The sequence below is a fragment of the Aethalodelphis obliquidens genome, unplaced genomic scaffold, assembly GCF_003676395.1.
Source record: "Aethalodelphis obliquidens isolate GAN/ISIS:26980383/991018 unplaced genomic scaffold, ASM367639v1 scaffold23, whole genome shotgun sequence".
Classification (NCBI taxonomy): Eukaryota; Metazoa; Chordata; class Mammalia; order Artiodactyla; family Delphinidae; genus Aethalodelphis; species Aethalodelphis obliquidens.
Window position 1 is genome coordinate 10,947,406 of NW_020837967.1, and position 27,902 is coordinate 10,975,307.

Here is a 27,902-nt window from a genome sequence, read left to right on the forward strand (position 1 = left end):
CACGAAAGAAAAGTTCAACTTCATTAAAATTCAAAACTTCTGCTCTGCAAAAGACACCGTTAAGAGAATGAAAATATAAACCACAGACTGAGAAAAACATCTTTGCAAAACACATATCTGATGAAGAACTTGTGTCAAAGATATACAAAAAACTTTTAAAACTCAACAATAAGGAAGCAAATGATCCCCCCATTTAAAAATAGGTAAAAGATCTGAACAAATACCTCACCAAAGATATACAGATGGCAAATAAACATATGAGAGGATGCTGAACATTATATATCATTAGGGAATCACAAATTAAAACAATGAGATAAAATTTAATTTAAAAAATGATATAACACTATGCACCTTTTAGAATGTCTTAAATCCAAAATTCTGACATCAAATGCTGACAAAGATGTAGAGCACCAGAAATTCTCATGCTCGTTTCTAGTAAAAATGCAAAATGATACAGTCCCTGTGAAGGACAGCTTGGCAATTACTTACAAAACTAAACATACTTTTACTATATGATCTAGCAATTGTACTCCTTAGTATCTACCCAAATGAACTGAAAAACTTCTGTCTGTAGAAACACCTTTGTTTATAGTAGCTTTATTCATAATTGCAAAAACTTCGAAGCAACATAGATGTCTTTCAACAGATGAATAGATAAACTATGGTACATCCATATAACAGATTACTATTCAACAATAAAAATAAATGAGCTATAAAAGCATAAAAAGACATGGAGAGACATTAAATGCGTATTGCTAAGTAAAAGAAAGACTGCATAATTTCAAATATATGATATTCTCGAAAAGGCAATATTCTAGAGACAACAAAAAGATTAGTGGTTACCAGGGATTCAGTGGATGGAGGGAGAGATGAATAGGGAGAACATGGGATTTTCAGGGCAGTGAAACTATTCTGTATGATACTGTAATGGTGAATACATGACATTATGCATTTGTCACAATCCATAGAACTGTATGACACAAAGATTGAACCCAATGTAAACTATGGACTTTAGTTAATAATAATGTATAAATACTGGTTTATCAGTTTTAACCAATGTACCACGCTAATGCAAAATTTAATAACAGAGGAAATTTTGTGTGAGGAGTGGGGTGGAAAATGGGTATGTGGAAACTCTGTACGTTCTGCTCAATTTTTCTATAAACCTAAAACTTCTCTAAAACAAGAGTTCATTAATTATGAAATGAAGCAACATCAAGATTAAATGATAGTACAAAAAACAGAATGAAATTCAAAGGTAGCTTTTGTCTTATTGATTAGGCTATGGAATCTAATAGAATTTAGGGAATGAGAAGGGAAGAACAGAATAAATTTCACTGGAGAAGATGAAAAAGGGTACTTTTAAGAGAAAAAGAGTATACAAGTGAACAGGCAGTACTGAGAAAGAGTAGACATATACCAGTGGAGCCCAGGGACTGAGACAGCTGCCATGGGAAAAGAAACTGAGGAATTTGCAAAAGGGTTTTCTCCACATTGTACAATGTAACCCTGTCCTCTGCTTCCCTTAAAAAATATGAGTAAAATTTCTACTATTATACTTTATTATTTTAGAACTTGGTTTTGTGATTGGACAATGTGTTCCACTGGCCTACAAGTGGGCACAGAGACTTCTGTTTTTGTCCATGATGGCTCATCAGGGACCAGAGTTACCTTTTCACTTTAAACCAATTAAAAACTGGACAAAATATATAAAACAGCAATATTCAGACACTGGAAAACAGAAGGTGCAATGCAGTAATTCCTCACAGAAGGAAAACAAAGGATGGCTCTATGATGACCCCAGCTTACTGCCTGGAGTTTCCAGGCCACAGCATAAGGAAGGGAAACCCAGACAAAATTTACTGGTTTCCATGAGTTCAGAGACAAAGTTTAGAGCCTGGGGAGGCCAAAGCAGCTAGAATTCACAGGGCACAGTATTAGACGAAAGACAGCTGCACAGATTGAGGGAGACAGAGCTGCACACATGTGCAGAGGGTTCCCCTTGATGCAGAGAGAGGCTTTTACTATCTACTCCAAAGCTCTAGACACCTTTCTACCCCACCTAGTCAGGCAGGGCTGCCTCAGATCAGAAGCCTCTATAGGTTTTGGGAGTAATGTAGAATGTATAGCTACCCTTCATTTAAACATGGCAACGTTAGGGTTTAAAGCTGAATTTGAAAGAGGGAAGGATTTCCATCAACTTTTTTCAACCAAATCTTATTTTCTACTTCTAAAAATATATTCCACAGTATACATTATATGATTGTTTCAAAATTCTCTCCAGTATTAAGACATAAGCAAGGCAGTTTCTCCTTTCTGTTGACAAGTAGTCAGAAGTTTGAATTCTAGAAGTTTGAGTTCTAGCAGCTCTTTATATTCACGAACTGATAGGTACTCAGCTGCAGTCAAACCACCAGTATATATGAGATAATCTATAATTCATAGTAACAAGACGTGCAAGTGACCTCTTAAATTTATCACTGCTCCACCTCAAAGGCCTACCACCTCTGAAAGATTTTTGTAGCATATTCTCATCACAATAAAAAATCCTCCATTCCTAGTAATAACATGTTACTCTTTAAAAATGAGTCTGTTTTTGGTAGCAAGTAGCTAACTAGGAATTTCAGTATTTGCTTGATCGCCAGCTCAACTGTATAGCTCCAAACTCCAGGGAATTTATGTTGTAACTTCATAATTATTACTTTAAATTATAGAAAATTATAGAAATTAATACACTCAACAGAAGTTATTAATACAAAGATGCTTAATGAGTGGAAACTTACGTGGCTCAGTCGCAGAAACACCAGTAATTTCTTCAGTTGAGTGTGTTTTTATGAATTCTGAAATAACAGGGAATTTGTCATGAGTTTCAATATGAATTATATTTATTAACTGAGTTTAAATTTTATAGTTTTTATTTTAATAACTCATTCAAGAGAACAAAAATTTTAAGAAAAACAACTGAGCTGTCTACAACTGTAGACCTTCCCAATCAGGCAACAAAGTGTAACATCTAAAAAAATGTGTGTAACAACTGAGTGATATGAACTCATCATTTTCTCAACAAAACTTGTTTTTCCTCTTATATTCTCCTAGCTAATGTTACCATCATCTAATCTCCCTTCCTTTCATATCCAATCACCATGTTTTGCCAATTTTATCCAGTAAATATTTCTCAAATATTCCCCTTTTCCTCTCTTTATTTGTGCTCTAATATAGGCACTTATCACACATTTAAGGTACAGCAGTAACTTCCATCTCCTACTCTCAATCTCCAAATCTAGCTTCTTAATGTGGCCAGAATAATCTCTCTAAAGTAAAATTCAACATGTCACTTCCCTAGAAATAATCTTCAATGATTCCCTATTATATATGGGGGAAAAAAGAAAGTATTCCTAAAGCATTTAATCCCTCTGCCTAGGCTCTTTCTTATCTTACTCCTACCTATTACTTCACACTTTATAACCATTCCAGTGGTATTTCCCTATTTATACTGTTTCTCATGCTATACCCTCTTCTTAGAGTACCAAATATCTCCCATCTTCACTTGACAAAGTCCTATTCATCCTTCAAGGTTGCATAAAACCTAAATAACTCCCTCAGGTTGAACAAGCTGGCTTTCTATGGACTCACTGCAAATTACACATACCTTTATCATGCATTACACTATATTAAAATGATACATGATGTGCTTGTATCCTTACTATGTTGTGGATTTTGAGGGTAATAACCAAGTGTTATTCATTTTATACACTCCCAGAATCTGGAACATAATAAGAACTTTTATTGAAAATATCAACTGCTATTGAATATCTTTGAATTTATCATTGTATAATTTTTATGGCTATAAATTTTTAAACTTTAAGTCTCAAAATGTTGGTGCATTTAGGAAACCCTATAAAGGCTGGACTTGTATAAAATATTATCACCTTCAATTTTCTGCAGTACAGTTTCATAAGTTTGCACTTCTTCTGGTGGAATTTCACTATCCCTGTTAAGATTTCAATAAATATAACATATTTATTATCAAAGATTAAGCATTTAAATTACACTTAAGAACTAGAATATATGCTCTCTAGACATATGCAGTTTGTAAAATAAAATTTAACATGTTCTTTAACCTTTATTCACAGACATTAAGGTAAATTATCTAGTAGCAAGAAAACAAGTAAAAAAGTCAAACTATGTAATTCTATGAATTCTGTGTATTCCATGAACATAATTAGGTATACCAACAACAACATAAACAAAAATAATAAAACTGTATTTGGTAGAACCATGAGATTTCTTTTTACCAATATATTATTAATGGTGTAATCAATTGTTAAGAGCACAAGTTTTAGAGTCAAATTGCTTGGCTCAAAACCTGCTGTAAATTACCCACTTACTAAATATGTGGCCTTGGGTAAGTCACTTAACCTGAGCCTCAGTTTCTTCATCTATCAAAATTGGGGTATTAGAGTACTTATTTCATAAAGTATTATAGTTGTAAGGACCAAAGAACACATGTAAAGTTACTAGGAAAATACCTAGCACATATCAGACATGTAAATTTCAGGTATTAATATTAATATATGGCCTGAAATTAATTTCACGCCTCACAATAGATAGCTCAGGTTAATATATCTGAACCTCTGAACCAAGGCTCTATTATGCAGCTCCCACTGAAGCCAACTCAAGTATCACTGCCTTCATTCCTTTAAGTCTAGTCATTGACAGATGGAGAGATCAATAAAGTAACTGCATAATAAATAGTAGCCCATCCTAATTATGGGTACTTTCTATTTTAACACTGTAAAATAAAAGGATTTTGTGTATGTTTAATGCAAAAAAAAAGGTTGTTTATAAATGTAAAGTTTTACTTGGATAAGTTAGTATACTAGATATGGTTAGGGATAGGGGAACAAATGACTTGGAGTTGATTTAATTCAGGTATTCATAAAAATTACTCACATTTATTTACTGTTTATTACATGTGATAGGAAATATGTAGATGTGCATGACTGGTTCTGATCTTGAGGAAGTGACAGTCTTGACAGGAAAACTTACACGTGAATGATTAAATTAATAGCTTATTAAGTTAAATTGGTAACTAATTATTAATTCATAATAAAATTATTAGGTATATTATTTGATGCCAAACAATAGGGGACAAGAAAGAAGTAACAAAGGAAGAGATCACTGTAGGACGGGTTTCTCAACCCCGGCACTACCAACATTTTAGACTGGATAATTCTTTGTTGTGGGAGACTGTCCTGTGCATTTTACAATGCAGCATCTCGGACCTCTACCTAGTGCCAGTAGCATTCTCCCACTCCTAGTTGTGACAACCAAAATGTCTACATACAAGTGTCCTCTGGGGCACAAAGTATCCCCCATTTGAGAATCAATGCTATAAGGGAAGAGCTCTACCATGGCACTCTATCAACATTACACAGATCCACAAAGGCTTGACAGCAGTCAGACCCAAATCATAGTAGAATGCCCTGAAATTTCTGCTGCAGAAAGAGAAGATAAGCCTGGTGAAGAGTCTCCATGAGGCAGTTTTCCATTCCTGTCTTGTGGAAGACTAACACAAGCTCACTTCTCATCTGTCTCCCTAATTTCAGTTGAGCACAGAGCTTTCTACCCCTCTCTTCTTTACAGCCCAGTTGAAGCCCTCTGTTAAGACTATAAAGCTGCATACAGCAGAAACTAACACAACATTGTAAATCAACTCTACTCCAATAAAAAATAATTTAAAAAAAACTATAAAGCTGCATGGATGTAGTTTACATTTTGCTCCTTCATGGCAGAGCAACAAATCGCTTGTGTGGCCTGTCATCTGGTCCCTGCTGCTCCGTGTCGTCCTGTGGAACTAGGAACACAGGGAGCTGACACCATGCTGACCTTGTTCTTGCTGTCTGTATAAGTAATTCAACACCATTTGTGCCCACTGTCTCCGTACCAGCCTAATATTTGGAAGTATGACAAGCCAATCTCATAGCTGCCACTGTGCTGCCACTTTGGGGCTGCCTGACTGCTTGCCAATAATGTAAACAAAAGCATGTTTAAAAAATAGTTTTTAAGATACAACAATGAAAGGGGTAGAAAGTACCGAAGAAGTTTAGCGGAATGAACTGGAAAGAACTGGGCAGATTATGAAGTTTATAAAGATTATAACTCAGATCTACTAAGTGAGACATCTCAAAATATGAATTCTGTTCAGGCTGACTTCTTGCTAAGGGAGAAAAGGTCTGATACTCATACAGATATTCATATACTGGTATGACAGTAACACTGAAATTCTCCTGATCCAATCGGTAAATAGCTCTGCCCCATGATAAATGGGTAAATAGCCAATCAAGTGTCTGCCAACTGCCCTCACCCCTTGACCTTCCCAGGATCCAGCACCTAAAGGAGTAATCTTCAGCACAACAAATGGTATACAGAACCCTGCTTCACTGCTAATATTTATTCTAATAAGTTGGTGCCCATATTATCCTGGTTCTTCATATTTTTAGTATTACCACCAAGAACAAGACAGTATATGCCTGAAGAATATAAATTACATACACACACACATGCACACCATTTTTTTTCTAGTATCAAAAAAACGTTAAAAAGGAAACTTTAAAAAGGACTGGAGGGCTTTCCTGGTGGTGCAGTGGTTGAGAGTCTGCCTGCCGATGCAGGGGACACGGGTTTGTGCCCCGGTCCGGGAAGATCCCACATGCCGCGGAGCGGCTGGGCCCGTGAGCCATGGCCGCTGAGCCTGCGCGTCCGAAGGCTGTGCTCCGCAACGGGAGAGACCACAACAGTGAGAGGCCCGCGTACCGCAAAAAAAAAAAAAAAAAAGACCGGAAATAAAAGCAGAGTAGAACTGTCAAATAAAGAAGGGAATAGACTAAGAAGGGCTGGCAGCAAAGCAATGGATAAAAATTACAGCAAACCAAGGAAATAAAGCTATACTAAAGATTCCTGTTAAACTAAGTAAAATAAAATTATACATTTTCCTAAAATATCTGATACCATAGTAAAATAGTTTCTTGCACTCTATATGGCTGGCTAAGGGTGATTTTATGAATGATTCATTACAACAGACAGGATATTAGAAATAACTGGGTAACTAAATTGGTTGAACAGAGACAACAGTATTAAAGAGACATCTTACTCCAAATGCATGATTTCAAGTAGGCCTTCAATATCACCAGGTAATCAAAAGATATGTCCCTGTCCATTCACTCTTCCATTTAGTGACTATTACAAATCCTCATCTCTCTTCTCAAAACTCCTATCCTATCCTCACTCTCACCTGATAATCTTTCTTTCTACTTCCCTTAGAAGACTAAACCAACCAAAAGAACTTCCACAGGCTTCTACACCACATCTACCCTATATCAGCATCTGTACCCTGATACTTTGCCTTCCTACCTGGTTTCATACATAATTATTCAAGCCCCTATTTCATCTCCACTCACATATTCAAGGATACTGCCCCAGCAATTCCTCTTTGACTCTTTATATCATAAATCTTTTCCTGTCTAATGGGTCATTCCTATTAGCCTACAAACATTCTGTTATTTTTCCTAATTTATAAGAGCCTTATTTTGTCCCCACTTCCCTCCAGCTACTATGCTATTCTTTTCCCCCTTTTGCAGCAAAACCACTCCAAAGCATTGTCTATGGCTACTGTCCCCAACTGCCCTCTGTCCAGAGATTTCTCCTAACAACTGCTCTTCTCAAGGTCAACAAATGACATCCTTTCTAAATCCACTGGTCAGTTCTTAGTCCTAATCTTCTTGACTGACCCACAGCATCTGACATCATTGACAGTCCCTTTGCATAGTCTTCCTTCTTCATTTATCTTACAGGACAGCACATTTACTGGTTTTCTTTCTGCCTCACTAGGTCACTCCTCATTCCCCTTTGCTAGCCCCTCCTTTTGTCCCAGACTTCTTAATGTTGGAAGGGCCCCAGGGATCAGTCCCTGGTCCTCTCTTCTCAATTTACACTCACTCCCTTCACTATATATCTACCCTTAAGTTCCATCCATATGTAAACGGCATCCCAATTCCTATTTTCAACTCACACCTCTCTCCCGAACACCAAAACATATATGTAATGGCTCCCTCAAATATGCCTAACAACATTTCTGGCAACTCAGAATTTCCAGTATCTTCAAACCAGAACCCCTGATCTGCCTCCTCAAAACTTGCTTCACCTACAGCCTACCTCAGTGAAGGTAGTATCAATTCCATCCTTCTGGCTGCTCAAGTCAAAAGTCTTGAACTCATTCTTGGCTATTTTTCCTCTCACACACAATATCCAATCCATCAGGAGAGTTTACTGACTCCACCTTCAAAGTATGTCCAGAATCTCGGGTCTTCCCTGGTGGCGCAGTGGTTGAGAGTCCGCTTGCCGATGCAGGGGACACGGGTTCGTGCCCCGGTCCGGGAGGATCCCACATGCTGCGGAGCGGCTGGGCCCATGGGCCATGGCCACTGAGCCTGTGCGTCTGGAGCCTGTGCTCCGCAACGGGAGAGGCCGCAACAGTGAGAGGCCAGCGTACCGCAAAAAAAAAAAAAAAAAGTATGTCCAGAATCTCAAAGCTCACCAACTCCACCACAACCATTACCCTGATCTGAACCACCATCATCTCTTCCATGGATTACTGCAAAAGTCTCCCAACTAGACTCCCCATTTCTACTCCTGACCCTGTATAGTCAATTTTCAACACAGCAGTCAGAATGGTCCTTTTGAAACATATGTCAGATCATGTTACGCTCTGCTCAAAACCTTCCCCAATGATAATCAGAATAAAACCCATTTTTTTTTAAGAAGACCTAAAGAGCCTTCCATTTATTTCCTGTCAGGACCTTTTCAAGTTTGGAATAGTTTGAGATCAGGAACAAGACAAGGATGCTTAATCTAGCCTCTTTTATTCAACATAATATTGGACATTCTAGCCATAGGAATCAGACAGCAATCAGAAATAAAAGGAATCCAAACTGCAAAGGAAGACTTAAAACTGTCACTGACTGCAGATGATATGATACTATACATAGAAAACTCTAAAGACTCCACCAAGAAACTATTAGGACTAATAATTCAGTAAGTTGCAAAATACAAAATTAATATACAGATATCTGTTGCATTTCTATACACTAATAAAGCTCTATCAGAAAGAGAACTTAAGAAAACAATCCCGTTTGCAATTGCATCAAAACTAATGAAATACCTAGGAACAAATTTAACTAAGGAGGTGAAAGACCTGTACTATGAAAACTAAGAAAGTGATGAAAGAAATTTAAGATGACACAAATAAATGGAAAGATATACTATTCTCATAGATTGGAAGAATTAATGTTGCTAATGTGCCCATAATAATCTAAAGCAATCTATGGATTCACTGCAGTTCCTATCAAGGTACCAATGGCATTTTTCACAGAACAAATAATTCTAAAGTTTTTATGGAAACACAAAAAACCCAAAGAACCAAAGCAATCTTGAGAAAGCTAGCAGTATCACGCTCAGTGATTTCAAACTATGCTACAAAGCTATAGTAATCAAAACAGTATGGTACTGGCACAAAAAGAGACACATAGATCAATGGAACAGAATAGAAAGTCCAGAAATGAACCCATGCTTATATGGTCAATTTTCTACAACAAAGGATGCAAGAATATACAATGGGGAAGAGACAGTCTCTTCAATAAATGGTGTTGGAAAAACTGGACAGCTACATGAAAAAGAATGAAACTAGACCTCTTTCTTACACCATATACAAAAATAAACTCAAAATGGATTAAAGACTTAAATATAAACCCTGAAACCATAAACATGCTAGAAGAAACACAGGCAGTAAACTCTTTGACAGTGGTCTTAGTAATATTTTTTTGGATCTCTGTCCCCAGACAAAGGCAACAAAAGCAAAAATAAACGTGTGGAATTATATCAAACTAAAAAAAAAAAAAAGCTTTGCAAAACAAAACAAAAAGGCAACCTAATGAATGGGATAAGACATTTACAAATGATATATCTAGTAAGAGGCTAAAATTCAAAATATACAAAGAACTCATACAATAGCAAAAAAACAATTCAATTAAAAATGGGCAGAGGACCTGAATAAATACTCTTTCAAAGAAGACATGCAGATGTCCAACAGGCACATGAAAAGAGGCTCAACACTGCTAATCATCAGGGAAATGCAAATCAAAAACCACAGTGAGAAGTCACCTCCCAACTGTCAGAATGGTTATCATCCAAAAGACCAAAAAAATAACTGTGGGCAAGGATGTGCAGAAAAGGGAACCTTCATGCACTGTTGATAGAAATGCAAACTGATGTGGCCACTATGAAAAACAGTATGGAGGTTCCTCAAAAAATTAAAAATAGTACTGCCATATGATCTAGTAATTCCACTTCTGGGTATTTTTCCAGAGAAAACAAAAAAACTAATTCAAAAATATATATTCTCCCCAATGTTGATATGTTCATTGCAGCATTATTTACAATAACCAGGATATGAAAGTAACCATCAATAGATGAATGGATAAACAAAATGAGATATATACATATATTCTTAGAACCAGAAAGCAGAAATGGTGGTTGCCAGGGGCTGAGGGGGATTGGGGAAATGCGGTGATGTTGGTCAAAAAGTACAAACTTATAGTTATAAGATGAATAAGTTCTAAAGATCTAATGTTTAGAACATTAGCATGGTGTTTACTGTTCATAATACCATTGTACTGTATACCTGAAATTTGCTGAAAGAGTAGATCTGAAGTGTTCTCACCACAAGAAAAAATAACTATGGAGGTGCAAAATATCACTGAAGATATTCTATGATGATGATTTATTCATCTATTTAATTTCAAGACAGATAAACCTCAAATATCAAACATGAGTGTCAACAGATAATGGAAGTATTCTTGTAATCATTCATCTGAATCTTCCTCCCACCTACCAAAAAAAGGATTTTCTCAACTAAAAAGTACAAATTTAATCTTTGGAACATATCCCTGTCCCTGTGCAATTTTTAAAGATGGTGTTCTTGAGCAATGAACTATTTCACTACACCTTAAATATATTAAGGAAGCTACCTAATCAAACTGAGAGAAGAGTTTATAAGCCAGATATTTCAAAGCCAGCAGTGTCCAATAGAACTTTCAAACAACAGGCATATGTGGCTACTAGGCACTTGAAATGTGGCTAGTGTGACTAAAGAATTGGTTTTTTAATTAAATTTAATTGAACTTTAATTTTCATAGCCACACGTGCCTAGTCCCATTTCAAACTATTAAAAATTTCAAACAGGAACGAGCTGGCTAGATCTTCTGATTTGATTTAGAAGCTCTATGTATAGTATAAAATCTGAACCATTATCTTCCATTCATTACTAATTATATACCCACTCTTACTGTTTAATTCTTTTAACTCTTACATTTTACTTACTTGGGTTTAGATGACATGTCTTTGAAGGTGAATTTAGACCTTTCTTTAAGGCGATTTTTCAGTTCTTCAAGTTTGTGCATCTGCTTTACTATTTGTGCAATGCTTAAACTGACTGTTTTATCAGGTGCTGGAAACTCTGCTGAAAAAGTTTGACCTCTACTTATCTAAAATAATAAAATTAGCCAGTTACTTAGGAAATACTCATTTTTCTCCCATACCTCAAAGAAATTTCATCATTTCATTTATCATATATAAATGTTGTATTATTCTTATCTATCTATAGCTATAATCACATACTAATATTTCACAATATTAGTGAAATTATATGAGCAATTGCCTAGCAACAGAATTATAGCTAAGTGTTGGCTTTTACATGTCAGAGCTCAAATTCAATCTTCTGTTTATTATTTTAATATATAAGAATTTTAAGCAAGTTAAATAACAATTATAACAGGATCAGTTAAAGGCAATTCAAAATATTTAAAAGAGAACTCTAATCCTTATGATGGGAGGAAGAGCTGAAAAAAGAAAAGTAGTCAAGCCATAGTCTTAGGACATAGCAAATAGAAATTCTAACATTGGGAATTTAAAACAGAGACTTCACTTTAGTAATGGTTACCTGAATGGGATTAAGATATAACAGCAGTAAGTAAGTACTGGGTAATGTACTGGAAGTCTGAGACTGTGGGATGCAGAACAGGTGGAAGGGAAGCTGAAGTTGTGTGAATACTCTATGGACAAAGGCAAGATCCCTAATAAGAGGACATCAATCATAAACTGAACCTAAAAAGTGACATAGCAATCAGCTACAATTATCAATTTATTGCCTCTCATCTAAAATCCATTCTTCACTGTCCTGTTTATAGTAGTGGAACATTTCTGTCTTGACAGGCAGCATGATGTTAACTTTTGTCAGCAGAGGGCCCTAGACACTAGAGGAGGAAGAAGCTTTTCTTCCAAGTTCTGTCATCTCTCTGCTTAATCCTAGGGCAGTACACAGTGTAACTAGTAGTACTCACCTCCAGCAAATTTCAACAGCACCACCCCTATGGATGGTTTCCTGGCAAGGTCCCTGGCATGGCACATTCCCCACAGGCAGCTTTTCCCAGAACTTTAAGGACTAAACCACAAACATAGCCAAGGTAGAACTAGAATAATTCTCTAATTCCCTAAGGCTATCCTGGAAATCATTCTGCTGTATTAACAGCATACATAAAATCTTTTCCAAAATAAGGATAGAGACCAGTATTTCTCAAACTGGTGGCAAAGCACGTGAAAATAAAAGTATAAAAAACTCATTAAAATAACATTAAATTTAAAGAAAACAAATATATAATTTTATGAATAAGCATATATCATATTATGCATGACTTTTTAAATACAGGAGAAATATTTAAGTTGATAAGTTTTGTCTTGCCACTTATTTACTATTTTGTGTAAATTATGGAAAGAATAATAATTAATTTTCCATTTTTCAATTTTAGGAGAAAGAATGGGTCAAATTCAGAGTAGACCACATACATGCAGGAGTATTGTATATAAATCACTAAGAAACATTTTAGTCTACCCATTTATTCCTTCTTTACCTAAATCAAAAGATTATAACCAATGGTTATTAAAAATTTTTAACTTATACCTCAAACTGGTTTTCAAATGAGACAAAATATTAACTTAATTAACAAGAAATGCTACACTTACCTCTTCCATCTGATTGACCTGTCGCTGAAACCACTTTAAATAAAAGAAGGAACAGAAAGGAAACAATATTGACAAGTCAATTTCTGCAGTGAAATAAATGAGTGTGTGTGTGTGTGTGTGTATCAAATATTAGTCCTACACCAAACATCATTTTATCTTAGGGTTCAGAATGGGGCTAAGGCAACATGTAACTGAAACGTAAAATTTTTAAATATATATAGCAGCAAGTTTGGGAGTTATTTTTACTTCCTCAAAACTTAGAAAACGCTTTTTCACTTATATGTATTTCTGTATTAAATTTTAGTAGGCAATATATTGAACATACCTTAAAAAGAGATTCCAAAATCTGAAAATAAAGTTTTAATGAAAACATTTAAAAATAAAGTTCCTCACAATGTATGATATAATAAAATATTTAATTCAAGTCTCTTGAAATTTTCAATCACCAAAATACACAAGTTTCTAAAATATAACTATAAATCTATAATCCAATCACAATATTTTTATATTTACAGAGTTTTTAGTACATCTTGCATAGACAACTTAGTTCTAGAAAAGAAAAAGAATCTTCCATTGTTACAGATCTACATTAAAAAAACCCAAACTAATTCACATATATGATTTCATATATTTTCTTAATATAGGTAAGAAATAAAATTTAAGTTCTTCTCAGAAGAGCATTATTTTTTTCATAGAGCTGAGAGTACAATAATGAAAAGCATTATCTTATGAACATTATTTCTTCAATATAACTTTGCTATGCTAAAAGGTCTAAGAATCAAGATATAAAATATTACACTACTACTTGATTTTTTAAATGGAAAATGCAAAGAACTGGTTTGGGAGATTATGAGAGAAAATGAATATACAAAACCTATCACATGGTCCGAACTACCAATATTTACCATTTACTAAATGTAATGCTAACCTGATTACATTTGCCACAAAAAACAACCAAACCCACTCTATTACAACCAAATTAAAAGTTTTGAATTACATTATTGAAGAAAAATTTTATTACATGCATTCAGGCAGAAGAAAAGTTGCTTAACTGAAAAAAATCAGGCTAGTCTAAATTTCTCTTCTTTGACACTAACTCTAGATCAACAGTTCAAAAACTGTGACACCACAACCAAAAGCATCAGCATCACCTAAACAACCATATTTGTTAGTAATGCAGATTACTAGGCCCCACCCCAGCCTACTGACTCCAAAGCTCTAGTAAGTAGGACCAGTAATTTGTATTTAAACTATCTATCCCTCCAGTTGATTCCTTTGCATGCTAAAGTTTAAGAATCACTGCACTAAGTAATAAGAAAGCATAGGTCTAAGCAAAAAGGGCTGAGACCCTCAAGAAAACATACCACAGCAAATTAATGTCCACATCTGAAGGAAAATATTTTCAGCTGTATAAGGATTTAGAAAGTAATGTCCAATAAGGCATACTACCTTGCAATAAAGTCATTCTTTCTACTATCTGGAGAGATTCCAAGGTTCTCAAAATCTCCTTTACTGTCTGGGAACGTAATGGGAATCCCTTGTATGTATCAATTCATCCACTCATTGCAGTCAGGGTTCTACAATTACTTAAACCACTTAAAGCCTAGAGAACAGTGGCTTTCTTAACTACTGAACCATCAATAACACACCATCAATTATTACTGGTACTGCTGAATGTAGGACATTATTGATAAAAATAAGTGGAATATGAAAATTGCCCAGAAGTGAGGAAAACCAACATTAGACACAACACTAAGCAGAAAAAAAACTTCTATGATACTACGGAGCAACGTCTATAAAGTTCTTGGGGGAAATATTAAACCTCCATTCTAATTTTAAAGATATTATCATTTAAATGTGAAGCCAAAATGAAACTATTTGCAAGAATTCAGAGATTTAGAAACTATTTTACCACACATTCTAACCTAGCAAAACAATAAGTTAATCTCAGAAAATGAACACAAGAAAAAACTATAAGCAAAGTAACAAGGAAATACCCTACTCTACAAAATTGTTGTTAATGGGGCTGGCATTTAATGTAGCTGTTATAAAAAGCTTCCTAAAGAGAAGATAGATAGCATAATGTTTAAAAAAAAAGGAAAGTAATAGTAATATGAAACTGACATACCAGATAGACACAGGGTGTCACAGAAGCCAAGGGAAAGGCACTTCAAGAACAAAATGGTCAACAATGTCAAATCTGCTGAGGTGTCAAGAAAGATGCACACTTGATTTAACACTATGGGAGTCATTACTATCTTCAGATGGCTAGTTCAGTAGACATTGGGGGCAGAAGGCAAACTGAAGTACAGATAAATGGGAGAAATATGAAGTAAGTATAAGAATATTTTTGAAGAGTACTGTGTGGGAAAAGGTAGAACAATGTTGGGCAGTACTGGAAGGAAATATGCACTCAATGGAAGAATTTTATAAAACCTTGTTTAAAAGTCAACATTTTACTTTTTTATGATGGTAACATCCATAATCACATTCCCTGGATACTAAAAATTACTAAAAGGGTAGAATACATCTTGATATTTTTATGGGCTATTTGTATTTCCTCCTTTGCAAACACCTTTTTTATCTCCTTTGAGCATCTTGTATTGATTTACCTTATACTTATTGACAGGTAAATGTTATCTATATACTCTGGATTTCCTCTGTCTGATATATGTGATCTAAGTATTTTCCGCTATTTGAAACTTCTGCACTTCTCTTTATGAATTTTTTACACAATAGAGGTTTTAATATAGTTGAATTTAGCAATCTTTCCCTTTATGACTTATATATTCTTCTGTAATTGTTCCTTGCTCCAGGTCATAATGACAGCCTCCTATATCTGTTTCTAAATATGTTATTGCTTTTGATTTTTTATTAGGTCTTTAGTCCATCAGAAAATGATTTTTGTATATACTATAAAGAATAAACTTTTTTTATCTTATAAATAACCACTGTTCCAGGGCCATTTATTATGCTACTACTTCTCTATCATTAATAAAATTTTCCATATATAAAAGGGTCTATTTCTGAGCCTTTATTCAATTCCATTGGTCTATCTAACCTTGCACCAAAAGCACACAACCATAATTCATATAGCTTTCTAACAAGTCTTGATATCTGCTAGGGCAAGTCCTCTCACCTGTTCTTTGTCTTCAGAACTCACTTGGTTATTCTTGGTCCATTTAACTTCTATATAAAATTCACAGTCAGTTGCAAATTTCCACCAGAAAGATAAACCTATTTGGGGAATTAGGGAGTGATGACAGCAAAAATGGCTGTAGGGAGTTCCAAGGGCCTATCCTCCACAGAAAACACTGAAGAAAAAGTGAGCAAAAACTGTTACAATCAACTTTGTGAAAACTCTGGGAAACACTGAAGGCTTTACAGGAGCCAAATAGTGATGGATCAAGAAAAATGCAGGTTAAACATGCTAGGAGACCTTTGCGGCATTTAAACTTAGCCTTGCCCCACCCACTTCCCCAGAGCACTGGCAGTCTTAAAGACAGCAGCCTCCATTCCTGGTGTGGGTATATATTACAGTTCTGGAGGAAAAAAGAGGAATTGTGTTTTTCTGTTTTGTCCTGTCTAGAGGTTCCTTGAAGGACTTGTAGCTTTTACCTTTGTTTCATCTCAGAACTCTCTCAGGGCAGAAAACCAGCGAAGTGGACAGTATTCCTCAAAAAAACTGAAAGGTAGTTAAACAAGCCACTGCTCCCTGGAGAAAATGATTATAGCTGAGGCAAACAATATACATGTCAAAGCCTAGAAGTAAAAACGGGAGAGAGTTACTTTGGAAAAATAAGGATTTTGAAATTCCCATATATTAGGGGGAATCTAGTAAGCTACACACTTGCCCAGAGCAGGACTCATGCTCAGAAAATATCGTAGTAGACACTAAACTTTCACCTCTGCCTGGTCTTTAGCTCCACACAAGTAGAAAATTAAGGCTAAGGCAGTTCTGTAAACAGCCTGGCTAAGTTTTAAAGAAGTGCCTCAAAACAGAGCCAGTCTTCAAATGCCAGGAGAATTTTTTTTTCTCCTTTTCTTTATGTTTTTGTGGCTCCAGGCACTTAAGGAAATCTCTGTCAAACCCACTAGTTGACCACATCTATAGGAACAGAAACCTGAGAGATGAAACACAACAAAAACTACAAACTTGAAAAACAGTTTAGATTTCTATTTTCCAATTTGGCACGTAAGAAGCCTAGATCCACCACATTGTCCTAACAACAAGTAAAAAGCTGAACAAATTAAAAATCAACAAATCTTCTTAAATCTATCACAGAACTAAAGTCACAGAGCAAAAACTATGGCCTCCAAAATTGGAGAGACAGGCAATACAGAAGATCACAAATTACTGGAGCAGAAATCTGTGAGCACAAACCTCCACAGTACTGGGGTACAAAAACCTAAAGTGTAAATGGTGAATCACTGCAGGCTCAGCATGGACAAGCTTGAGAGTTAAAAATTCTGGGGATGGGGCCAAGTTTTGAGGGATTTTTTTTAGTAATTAAACATACACTTACTACTTGGTGTTTACCCAAATGAATTGAAAACTTATACACATAAAAAAACCTGCACACAGATGTTTATAGCATCTTTATCCGTAACTGCTGAAACTTGGAAGGAAGCATGCTGCCTTTCAGTAGGTAAATAGATAAACAACCTGTGGCACAAGACAATGGATTATTCTGCACTAAAAACAAGCGAGCTATCAATCCATGAAAAGACATATAGGAATCTTAAATCCTTACTACTAAGTGAAATAAGCCAATCCAAAAACACTCCAAACTGTATAATTCCAACTATACAACATGGTAAAAAAGGAAAAATATGGAAACATAAAAATCAGAAGCTTCCAGGATTTTTAGGGGGCAGGGAGGGATGCATAAGTGGAGCAGAGAGGATTTTTAGGGCAGTGAAACTATTCTGTATGATAGCATCATTGTGATGCATGTCATCATACATTAGTTAAAACCCACAGAATGTACACCACCAAGAGGAAACCTTATGTAAACTATGGACTTTGGGTGATAATGCTGTCAATATAGGTTCATAATTCATAAAAAAGATATCACTCTGGTGCACAATGTTGATAGTAGGGGAGGTTGTGCAAGTGGGAAAAAGGGGTATATGGGAATTCTCCGTACTATCTGCACAGCTTTGCTGAGAACATAAAACTACTCTTAAAATAAAATCTATTTTATAAAATAATAGTTTAGGAAAATCACTAAACAATCAATACAGCAAGAAATAAGAATAAAATTTGAGGAGAGGAAAATTTGATGTCCAGAGTTATAAAATTAAAAATGTCTAGTTTTCAACAAAACTTATGAAGCATTCACAAGAACAAGAAAGTACGACTAATTCCTTGGAAAAATAAACAAACATTGTCCCTGAGGAAACTCACATATTGGATTTAGTAGACAAAAACTTTAAATCTACCGTCTTAAACATGCTCAAAAGCTAAAGGAGAGGCTGCGTTCAAGATGGCGGAGTAGAAGGATGGGCTATCACTCCCGCTTGTGAGATCTCTGGGAATCACAACTAACTGCAGAACAATCATCGACAGGAAGACACTGGAACTCACCAAAAAAAATACCCCACATCCAGAGACAAAGGTGAAGCCACAATGAGATGGTAGGAGGGGCGCAATCACAGTAAAATCAAATCCCCTAACTGCTGGGTGGGTGACTCACAGACTGGAGAACACTTATACCACAGAAGTCCACACACTGGAGTGAAGGTTCCAAGCCCCACATCAAACTTCCCAACCTGGGCGTCTGGCAATGGGAGCAGGTGTTCCTAGAGAATTACACTTTGAAGGCTAGTGGGATTTGATTACAAGACTTCGACAGGACTCGGGGAAACAGAGACTCTACTCTTGCACAGCACACACAAAGTAGTGTGCGCATCGGGACCCAGGGGAAGGAGCAGTGACGCCACAGGAGACTGAACCAGACCTACCTGGCTAGTGTTGGAGGGTCGCCTGCAGAGGCGGAGCGTGGCTGTGTCTCACCGTGAGGACAATGACACTGGCAGCAGAAGTTCTGGGAAGTATTGCTTGGCATGAGCCCTCCCAGAGTCTACCATTAGCCGCACCAAAGAGCCTGGGTAGGCTCCCCTGTTGGGTCACCTCAGGCCAAACAACCAACAGGGAAGGAACACAGCCCCACCCATCAGCAGACAAGCAGATTAAAGTTTTACTGAGCTCTTCCCACCAGAGCAACAGCCAGCTCTACCCACCACCAGTCCCTCCCATCAGGAAACTTACACAAGCCTCTTAGATAGCCTCATTCACCAGAGGGCAGACATCAGAAGCAAGAACAATAATTCTGCAGCCTGTGGAACAAAAACCACATTCACAGAAAGACAGACGAGATTAAAAGACAGAGGGCTATGTACCAGATGAAGAAACAAGACAAAACCCCAGAAAAGACAACTAAATGAAGTGGAGATAGGCAACTTTCCAGAAAACGAATTCAGAAAAATGATACTGAAGATGACCCAGGAACTCGGAAAAAGAATGGAGGCAAAGATCGAGAAGATGCAAAAAATATTTACCTAGAAGAATTAAAGAACAAACAGAGATGAACAATACAATAACTGAAATGAAAAATACACTAGAAGGAATCAACAGCAGAATAACTGAGGCAGAAGAACGGATAACTGACCTGGTAGATAGAATGGTGGAATTCACTGCTGAGGAACAGAAAAAAGAACGAAAAGAAATGAAGACAGCCTAAGGGACATCTGGGACAACATTAAACACAACAATATTCACATTAAAGGGGTCCCAGAAGGAGAAGAGAGAGAGAAAGGACCCGAGAAAATATCTGAAGAGATTATAGTCAAAAACTTCCCTAACATGGGAAGGGAAACAGCCACCCAAATCCAGAAAAAGCAGAGAGGACCATACAGGATAAACCCAAGGAGAAACACGCCAAGACGTATAGTAATCAAATTGCAAAAAATTAAAGACAAAGAAAAATTATTGAAAGCAGCAAGGGAAAAACAGCAAATAACAAACAAGGGAACTCCCATAGAGAAAGAGCTGATTTCTCAGCAGAAACTCTACAAGCCAGAAGGGAGTGGCATGACATATTTAAAGTGATGAAAAGGAAGAACCTACAACCAAGATTACTCTACCCATCAAGGATTTCATTCAGATTCGATGGAGAAATCAAAGGCTATACAGACAAGCAAAAGCTAAGAGAATTCAGCACCACCAAACCAGCTCTACAACAAATGCTAAAGGAACTTCTCTAAGTGGGAAACACAAGAGAAGAAAAGGACCTACATAAACAAACCCAAAACAATTAAGAAAATGGTAAGAGGAACATACATATCAATAACTACCTTAAACGTGAATGGATTAAATGCTCCAAGCAAAAGACACAGGCTCGCTGAATGGATACAAAAACAAGACCCATATATATGCTGTCTACAAGAGACCCACTTCAGACCTAGACACATACAGACTGAAAATGAGGGGATGGAAAAAGATATTCCACGCAAAAGGAAATCAAAAGAAAGCTGGAGTAGCAATTCTCATATCAGACAAAATAGACTTTAAAATAAAGACTATTACAAGAGTCAAAGAAGGACACAAAATAATGATCAAGGGATCAAACCAAGAATAACAGTTATAAATATTTATGCACACAGGAGCACCTCAATACATAAGGCAAATACTAACTGCCATAAATGGGGAATCGACACTAACACAATCATAGTAGGGGACTTTAACTCCCCACTTTCACCAATGGACAGATCATCCAAAATGAAAATAAATAAGGAAACACAAGCTTTAAATGATACATTAAACAAGATAGAGTTAATTGATATTTATAGGACATTCCATCCAAAAACAATGGAATACACATTCTTCTCAAGTGCTCATGGAACATTCTCCAGGATAGATCATATGTTGGGTCACAAATCAAGCCTTGGTAAATTTAAGAAAACTGAAATCGTATCAAGTATCTGTTCTGACCACAACGTTATGAGACTAGATATCAATTACAGGAAAAACACTGTAAAAAACACAAACACATGGAGGCTAAACAATACACTACTAAATAACCAAGAGATCACTGAATAAATTAAAGAGGAAATAAAAAAATACCTACAAATGACAATGAAAACACGATGACCCAAAAACTATGGTATATAGCAAAAGCAGTTCTAAGAGGAAAGTTTATAGCAATACAATCCTACCTCAAGAAACAAGAAAAAATCTCAAATAAACCACCTAAAGCAATTAGAGAAAGAAGACCAAAAAAACTCCAACGTTAGCAGAATGAAAGAAATCATAAAGATCAGATCAGAAGTAAATGAAAAAGAAATAAAGGAAAGAACAGCAAAGATCAATAAAACTAAAAGCTGGTTCTTTGAGAAGATAAACAAAATTGATAAACCACTAGCCAGACTCATCAAGAAAAAAAGGGAAAAGTCTCAAATCAACACAATTAGAAATGAAAAGGGAGAAATAATGACTGACACTGCAGAAATACAAAGGACCATGAGAGATTACTGCAAGCAACTCAATGCCAATAAAATGGACAACCTGGAAGAAATGGACAAATTCTTAGAAAAGTACAACCTTCTGAGACTGAACCAGGAAGAAATAGAAAATATAAACAGACCAATCACAAGCACTGAAATTGAAAACTGTGATTTAACATCTTCCAACAAGCAAAAGCCAAGGACCGATGGATTCACAGGCAAATACTATCAAACATTTAGAGAAGAGGTAACACCTATCCTTCTTAAACGCTTCCAAAATATAGCCGAGGGAGTAACACTCCCAAACTCATTCTATGAGGCCACCATCACCCTGATACCAAAACCAGAAAAAGATGTTACAAAAAAAGAAAACTACAGGCCAATATCACTGATGAACATGGATGCAGAGATCCTCAACAAAATATTAGCAAACAGAATCCAACAGCACATTAAAAGGATCATACACCATGATCAAATGGGGTTTATCCACTTGATAAAGAAATGCAAGGATTCTTCAATATATGCAAATCAATCAATGTGATACACCATATTAACAAATTGAAGGATAAAAACCATATGATAATCTCAGTAGATGCAGAAAAAGCTTTTGACAAAATTCAACATCTATTTATAAAAACTCTCCAGAAATTAGGCATAGAGGGAACTTAACTCAACATAATAAAGGCCATATATGACAAACCCACAGCCAACGTCATTCTCAATGGTGAAAATCTGAAACCATTTCCTCTAAAATCAGGAACAAGACAAGGTTGCCCACTCTCACCACTCTTATTCAATACAGTTTTGGAAGTTTTAGCCACAGCAATCAGAGAAGAAAAAGAAATAAAAGGAATCCAAACTGGAAAAGAAGAAGTAAAGCTTTCACTGTTTGTGGATGACATACTATACATAGAATCCTAAAGATGCTACCAGAAAACTACTAAAGCTAATCAATGAATTTGGTAAAGTGGCAGAATACAAAATTAATGCACAGAAATCTCTTGCATTCCTATACACTAATGATGAAAAATCTGAAATAGAAATTAAGGAAACGGTCCCACTTACCACTGCAACAAAAAGAATAAAATGCCTAGGAATAAACCTACCTAAGGAGACAAAAGACCTGTACGCAGAACACTATAAGACACTGATGAAAGAAATTAAAGATGGTACAAACAAATGGAGAGATATACCATGTTCTTGGAATGGAAGAATAAACATTGTGAAAATGACTCTACTACCAAAAGCGATCTACATATTCACAGCAATCCCAATCAAACTGCCAATGGCATTTTTCACAGAACAAGAATAAAAAATTTCACAATTTGTATGGAAACACAAAAGACCCCGGATAGACAAAGCAATCTTGAGAAAGAAAAATGGAGATGGAGGAATCAGGCTTCCAGACTTCAGACTATACTACAAAGCTACAGTAATCAAGACAGTATGGTACTGGCATAAAAGCAGAATTATAGATCAACGGAACAGGATAGAAAACCCAGAGGTAAACCCATGCACTTATGGTCACCTTAATTTTGATAAAGGAAGCAAGAATATACAATGGAGAAAGACAGCCCCTTCAATAAGTGGTGCTGGGAAAACAGGACAGCTACATGTAAAAGAATGAAATTAGAACACTCCCTAACACCATACATTAAAATAAACTCCAAATGGACTAAAGACCTAAATGTAAGGCCAGACACTATAAAACTCTTAGAGGAAAACATACGAAGAACAGTCTTTGACATACATCACAGCAAGATCCTTTTTGACCCACCTCCTAGAGAAATGGAAATAAAAACAAAAATAAACAAATGGGACCTAATGAAACTTACAAAGCTTTTGCACAGCAAAGGAAACCATCAACAAGGTGAAAAGAAAACCCTCAGTGTGGAAGAAAATACTTGCAAATGAAGGAACTGACAAAGAATTAATCTCCAAAATATACAAACAGCTCATGCAGTTCAATATCTAAAAAAAGCAACCCAATACAAAAAGGATAGAAGATCTAAATACACATTTCTCCAAAGAAGATATACAGATTGCCAACAAACACATGAAAGGATGCTCAACATCACTAATCATTAGAGAAACGCAAATCAAAACTACAATGAGGTATCACTTCACAACAGTCATAATGGCCATCATCAAAAAAATCTACAAACAATAAATGCTGGAGAGGCTGTGGAGAAAAGGGAACCCTCCTGCACTGTTAGTGGGAATGTAAATTGATACAGCCACTACAGAGAACAGTATGGAGGTTCCTTAAAAAACTAAAGATAGACCATATGACCCAGCAATCCCACTACTGGGCCTATACCCTGAGGAAACTATAATTCAAAAACAGTCATGGGGCTTCCCTGGTGGTTGAGAGTCCACCTGCCGATGCAGCGGACACGGGTTCATGCCCCGGTCTGGGAAGATCCCACATGCCGTGGAGCGGCTGGGCCCATGAGCCATGGCCGCTAAGCCTGTGCATCCGGAGCCTGTGCTCCGCAACGGGAGAGGCCACAACAGTGAGAGGCCCACGTACCGCAAAAAAAAAAAAAAAAGAGAGAGAATCATGCACCACAATGTTCATTGCAGCACTATTTACAATAGAGCCAGGACATGGAAGCAACCTAAGTGTCCATCAACAGATGAATGGATAAAGAAGATGTGGCACATATATACAATGGAATATTACTTAGCCATAAAAAGAAATGAAATTGAGTTATTTGTAGTGAGGTGGATGAACCTAGAGTCTCTCATACAAAGTGAAATAAGTCAGAGAGAGAAAAACAAATACTGTATGCTAACACATATATATGGAGTCTAAAAAAACAAAAATGGTTCTGATGAACTTAGGGGCAGGATAGGAATAAAGATGCAGAGGTATAGAATGGACTTGAAAACACGGGGACGGGGAAGGGTAAGCTGGGACGAAGTGAGAGAGTAGCACTGACATACATACACTACCAAATGTAAAATAGATAGCTAGTGGGAAGCAGCCGCATTGCACAGGGAGATCAGCTCGGTGCTTTGTGACCACCTAGAGCGGTGGGATAGAGAGGGTGGGAGGGAGATACAAGAGGGAGGGGATATGGGGATATATGTATACATAGAGCTGATTCATTTTGTTATACAGCAGAAACTAAAACATTGTAAAGCAATTATACTCCAATAAAGATGTTGGAAAAAAAAGTCAGTTGCATTCGTATATGTTAACAATGACCAATCCAAAAAGAAAATTAAGAAAATAATCCAATTTACCATAGCATCAAAAAACATAAAAATATTTAGGAATAAAATAAACCACGGAGATGAAAGATTTTAACAGAGGGAACTATAAAACATTGCTAAAAGAAATTAAACAAGATACAAATAGATGGAAAGACACCCCATGGTCATGGATTGGAAGACTTACTACTGTTAAAATGTACATAATAGCCAGTGCAATCCCTATCAAAATCCCAATGGCATTTTCTGCAGAAATAGAAAAAATACTAACATTCATATGGAATATCAAGGGCCCCCAAATTGCCAAAACAATCTTAAAAAATCAAAACAAAGTCATAGGCCTCAACCTTCCTGATTTCAAGATACACTACAGCAAAAGTAATTAAGACAGTGCTGCACTGTCATATAGATAGATACATATATATACCTAAAACTAATACAGTGTTATATGTGAATGATATCTAAATTTTTTGTTGTTGTTTTTTTTTTTTTGTGGTACATGGGCCTCTCACTGTTGTGGCCTCTCCCGCTGTGGAGCACAGGCTCCGGACGCACAGGCTCATGGGCCATGGTTCACGGGCCCAGCCGCTCCGCGGCACGTGGGATCTTCCCAGACCAGGGCACGAACCCGCGTCCCCTGCATCAGCAGGCGGACCCTCAACCACTGAGCCACCAGGGAAGCCCAATATCGAAATTTTTAAAAATAAAAATAAAAAAATAATTTGAAAGATACATAAACCAATGGAACAGAATTGAAAACCCAAAAATAAACCCTATTACATATGGCAAAATGATTTTATACAAGAGTACCAATGGGGAAAGAACCATCTCGTCAACAAATAATGCTGAAAAAATTAGATATCCACATGCAAAGAATAAAGTTCATCCTTCCCTTACACTATGTATAAATATTAACTCAAAATGGATCCATAACCTATATACAAGATCTAAACCTATTAAACTGCTGGAAGAAAACACAAGGGAGAAGCGTCAGGAAATTGGATTTGGCAATGATTTCTTGGACATGACACCTAAAGCCCAAGCTTAACAAAAGCAAAAATAAACTAATGGGAGACTTCCCTGGTGGTCCAGTGGGTAAGACTCTGCGCTTCCAGTGCAGAGGGCCTGGGCTCAATCCCTGTTTTGGGAACTAGATCCCAAATGCATGCCACAACTAAGAGTCCACATGCCACAACTAAGAAGTCCACATGCTACAACTAAGATGTCTGCATGCCACAACCACGAAGCTTGCATGCCGCAACTAAGACCCAGTGCAGCCAAAATAAATACATAGAAAAAATAAAACTTTGAAAAAGAATGAAAAAAATAAACAAATGGGTCTACATCAAATTAAAAAGTCACCACACATCAAAGGAAACCATCAACAAAATGAAAAGGCAATCTATGGAAGGGGAGCAAATATTTGCAAGCCATATATATTAACTGTAAAAAGGCTTAATATCTAGAATATATAAGGAACTCATGCAACTCAATAGCAAAATAACAAATAACCTGATTTTAAAATGGGCAAAGAAATAAAAAATGAATAGACATTTTTCCAAATAAGACATACAAATGAACAACGGGTACATGAAAAGGTGTTCAACATCACTCATCATCGGGGAAATGCAAATTAAAATCATATGAGATATCACCTCATACCTGTGAAAATGTGTATTAAGAGAAAATAAGCACTGATAAGGATGTGGAGAGAGGGAACCCTCATGCACTGTTGGTGGGTATGTAAATTGATATAGCAACTATGGAAAACAGTATGTAGGTTTCTAAAAAATAATTAAAAATATAAGTACCATATGATCCCGCAATCCCACTTTCAGGTATATATCCAAAGGAAACAAAATCAGTATCTCAAAAAGATATCTGCACTCCCATGGTCTTTGCAGCATTATTCACAATAGCCAAGATATCGAAAAAGTCTAAGTGTCCATCAATGGATGAATGGATAAAGAAATTGTGATATACATACAAAATGCAATATTATTCAGGCATTAAAAAAAAGGAAAACCTGCCATTTGTGACAACATTGATGAATCTGTAAGACACTATGGTAAGTGAAACAAGCCAGACACAGAAAGAAAAATATTTCATGACCCCATTTATGCATGAAATCAAAACAAACAAAAACAACCCCTCATAGTAACTGAGAGTAGAATGTGATTACTACGGGCCAAACAGAGGGGGTCACAGGAAGTTATTGTTAAATGCAGACAGTTTCAGTTTTGCAAGATGAAAAGAGCTCTGTAGTGGAAGGCAGTGATGGTTACACAATATAAATGTACTTAACACCACTGAATTGTACACTTAAAAATGCTTAAGATAGTAATACTTTATGTTCATTTTCCAATTAAAAAATTAGAAAAAATGTGTATATAAATATATATATGTGTGTGTGTATATATATATAGCAAAACACGAGAAAGTATATTTTATAATGTTACTAATGCTTATGCAGAGTAACATTACACATAATTTATTTTCCTATGTACTTTTCATACTTCTTTAAATGTTCCACAATAATACTTTCAAAATCAGCTAAAACACAATGAATGTTATTTTTCAAAACTCACAAAATAAGAAAATGTATTACCAAATAATACATACGGTATTATTTAATTTCTAAAGAATAATATGTGTAACTATGGAAAAATAAGAAGGTAAACAAAAATATGTTGACAAGAGTTATCTCAGAGAAACAGGATTATGATGACTTTTATTTTCTTTTTGTATGCCTTCATTTTTAAATTTTCATTATTTATGCCATTACTTTTGTAATATAAATGTACTTATTTAAAAAACACAGTAAAATATAAATACTACATATGAAAATATTAATGACCCAGTCAATGCTGTACATAAAGGACAATTCACAGACATAAACGCCTACGATAAATAATGCTTTCCAATGCTTTTTTTTTTTTTTTGTGGTACGCGGGCCTCTCACTGTTGTGGCCTCTCCCGTTGCGGAGCACAGGCTTCGGACGCGCAGGCTCAGCGGCCATGGCTCACAGGCCTAGGCACTC

The 27,902-nt window shown here is 36.1% G+C and overlaps 1 protein-coding gene across 5 annotated transcripts in view; it reads right to left on the reverse strand.

Annotated features, from left to right (window-relative positions):
* Positions 1-27,902, reverse strand: part of CCDC7 (coiled-coil domain containing 7) — a 276,653-nt gene that overhangs the window by 238,756 nt on the left and 9,995 nt on the right. For all 5 annotated transcript variants that reach the window (XM_027121767.1, XM_027121770.1, XM_027121768.1 and 2 more), the window contains exons 5-9: positions 13,460-13,480; positions 13,135-13,167; positions 11,437-11,600; positions 3,930-3,991; positions 2,784-2,840 (exon numbers count right to left, since the gene is read on the reverse strand). In XM_027121767.1, the coding sequence (XP_026977568.1) occupies positions 2,784-2,840; positions 3,930-3,991; positions 11,437-11,600; positions 13,135-13,167; positions 13,460-13,480 (337 nt within the window). The remainder of the gene's footprint in view (positions 1-2,783; positions 2,841-3,929; positions 3,992-11,436; positions 11,601-13,134; positions 13,168-13,459; positions 13,481-27,902) is intronic.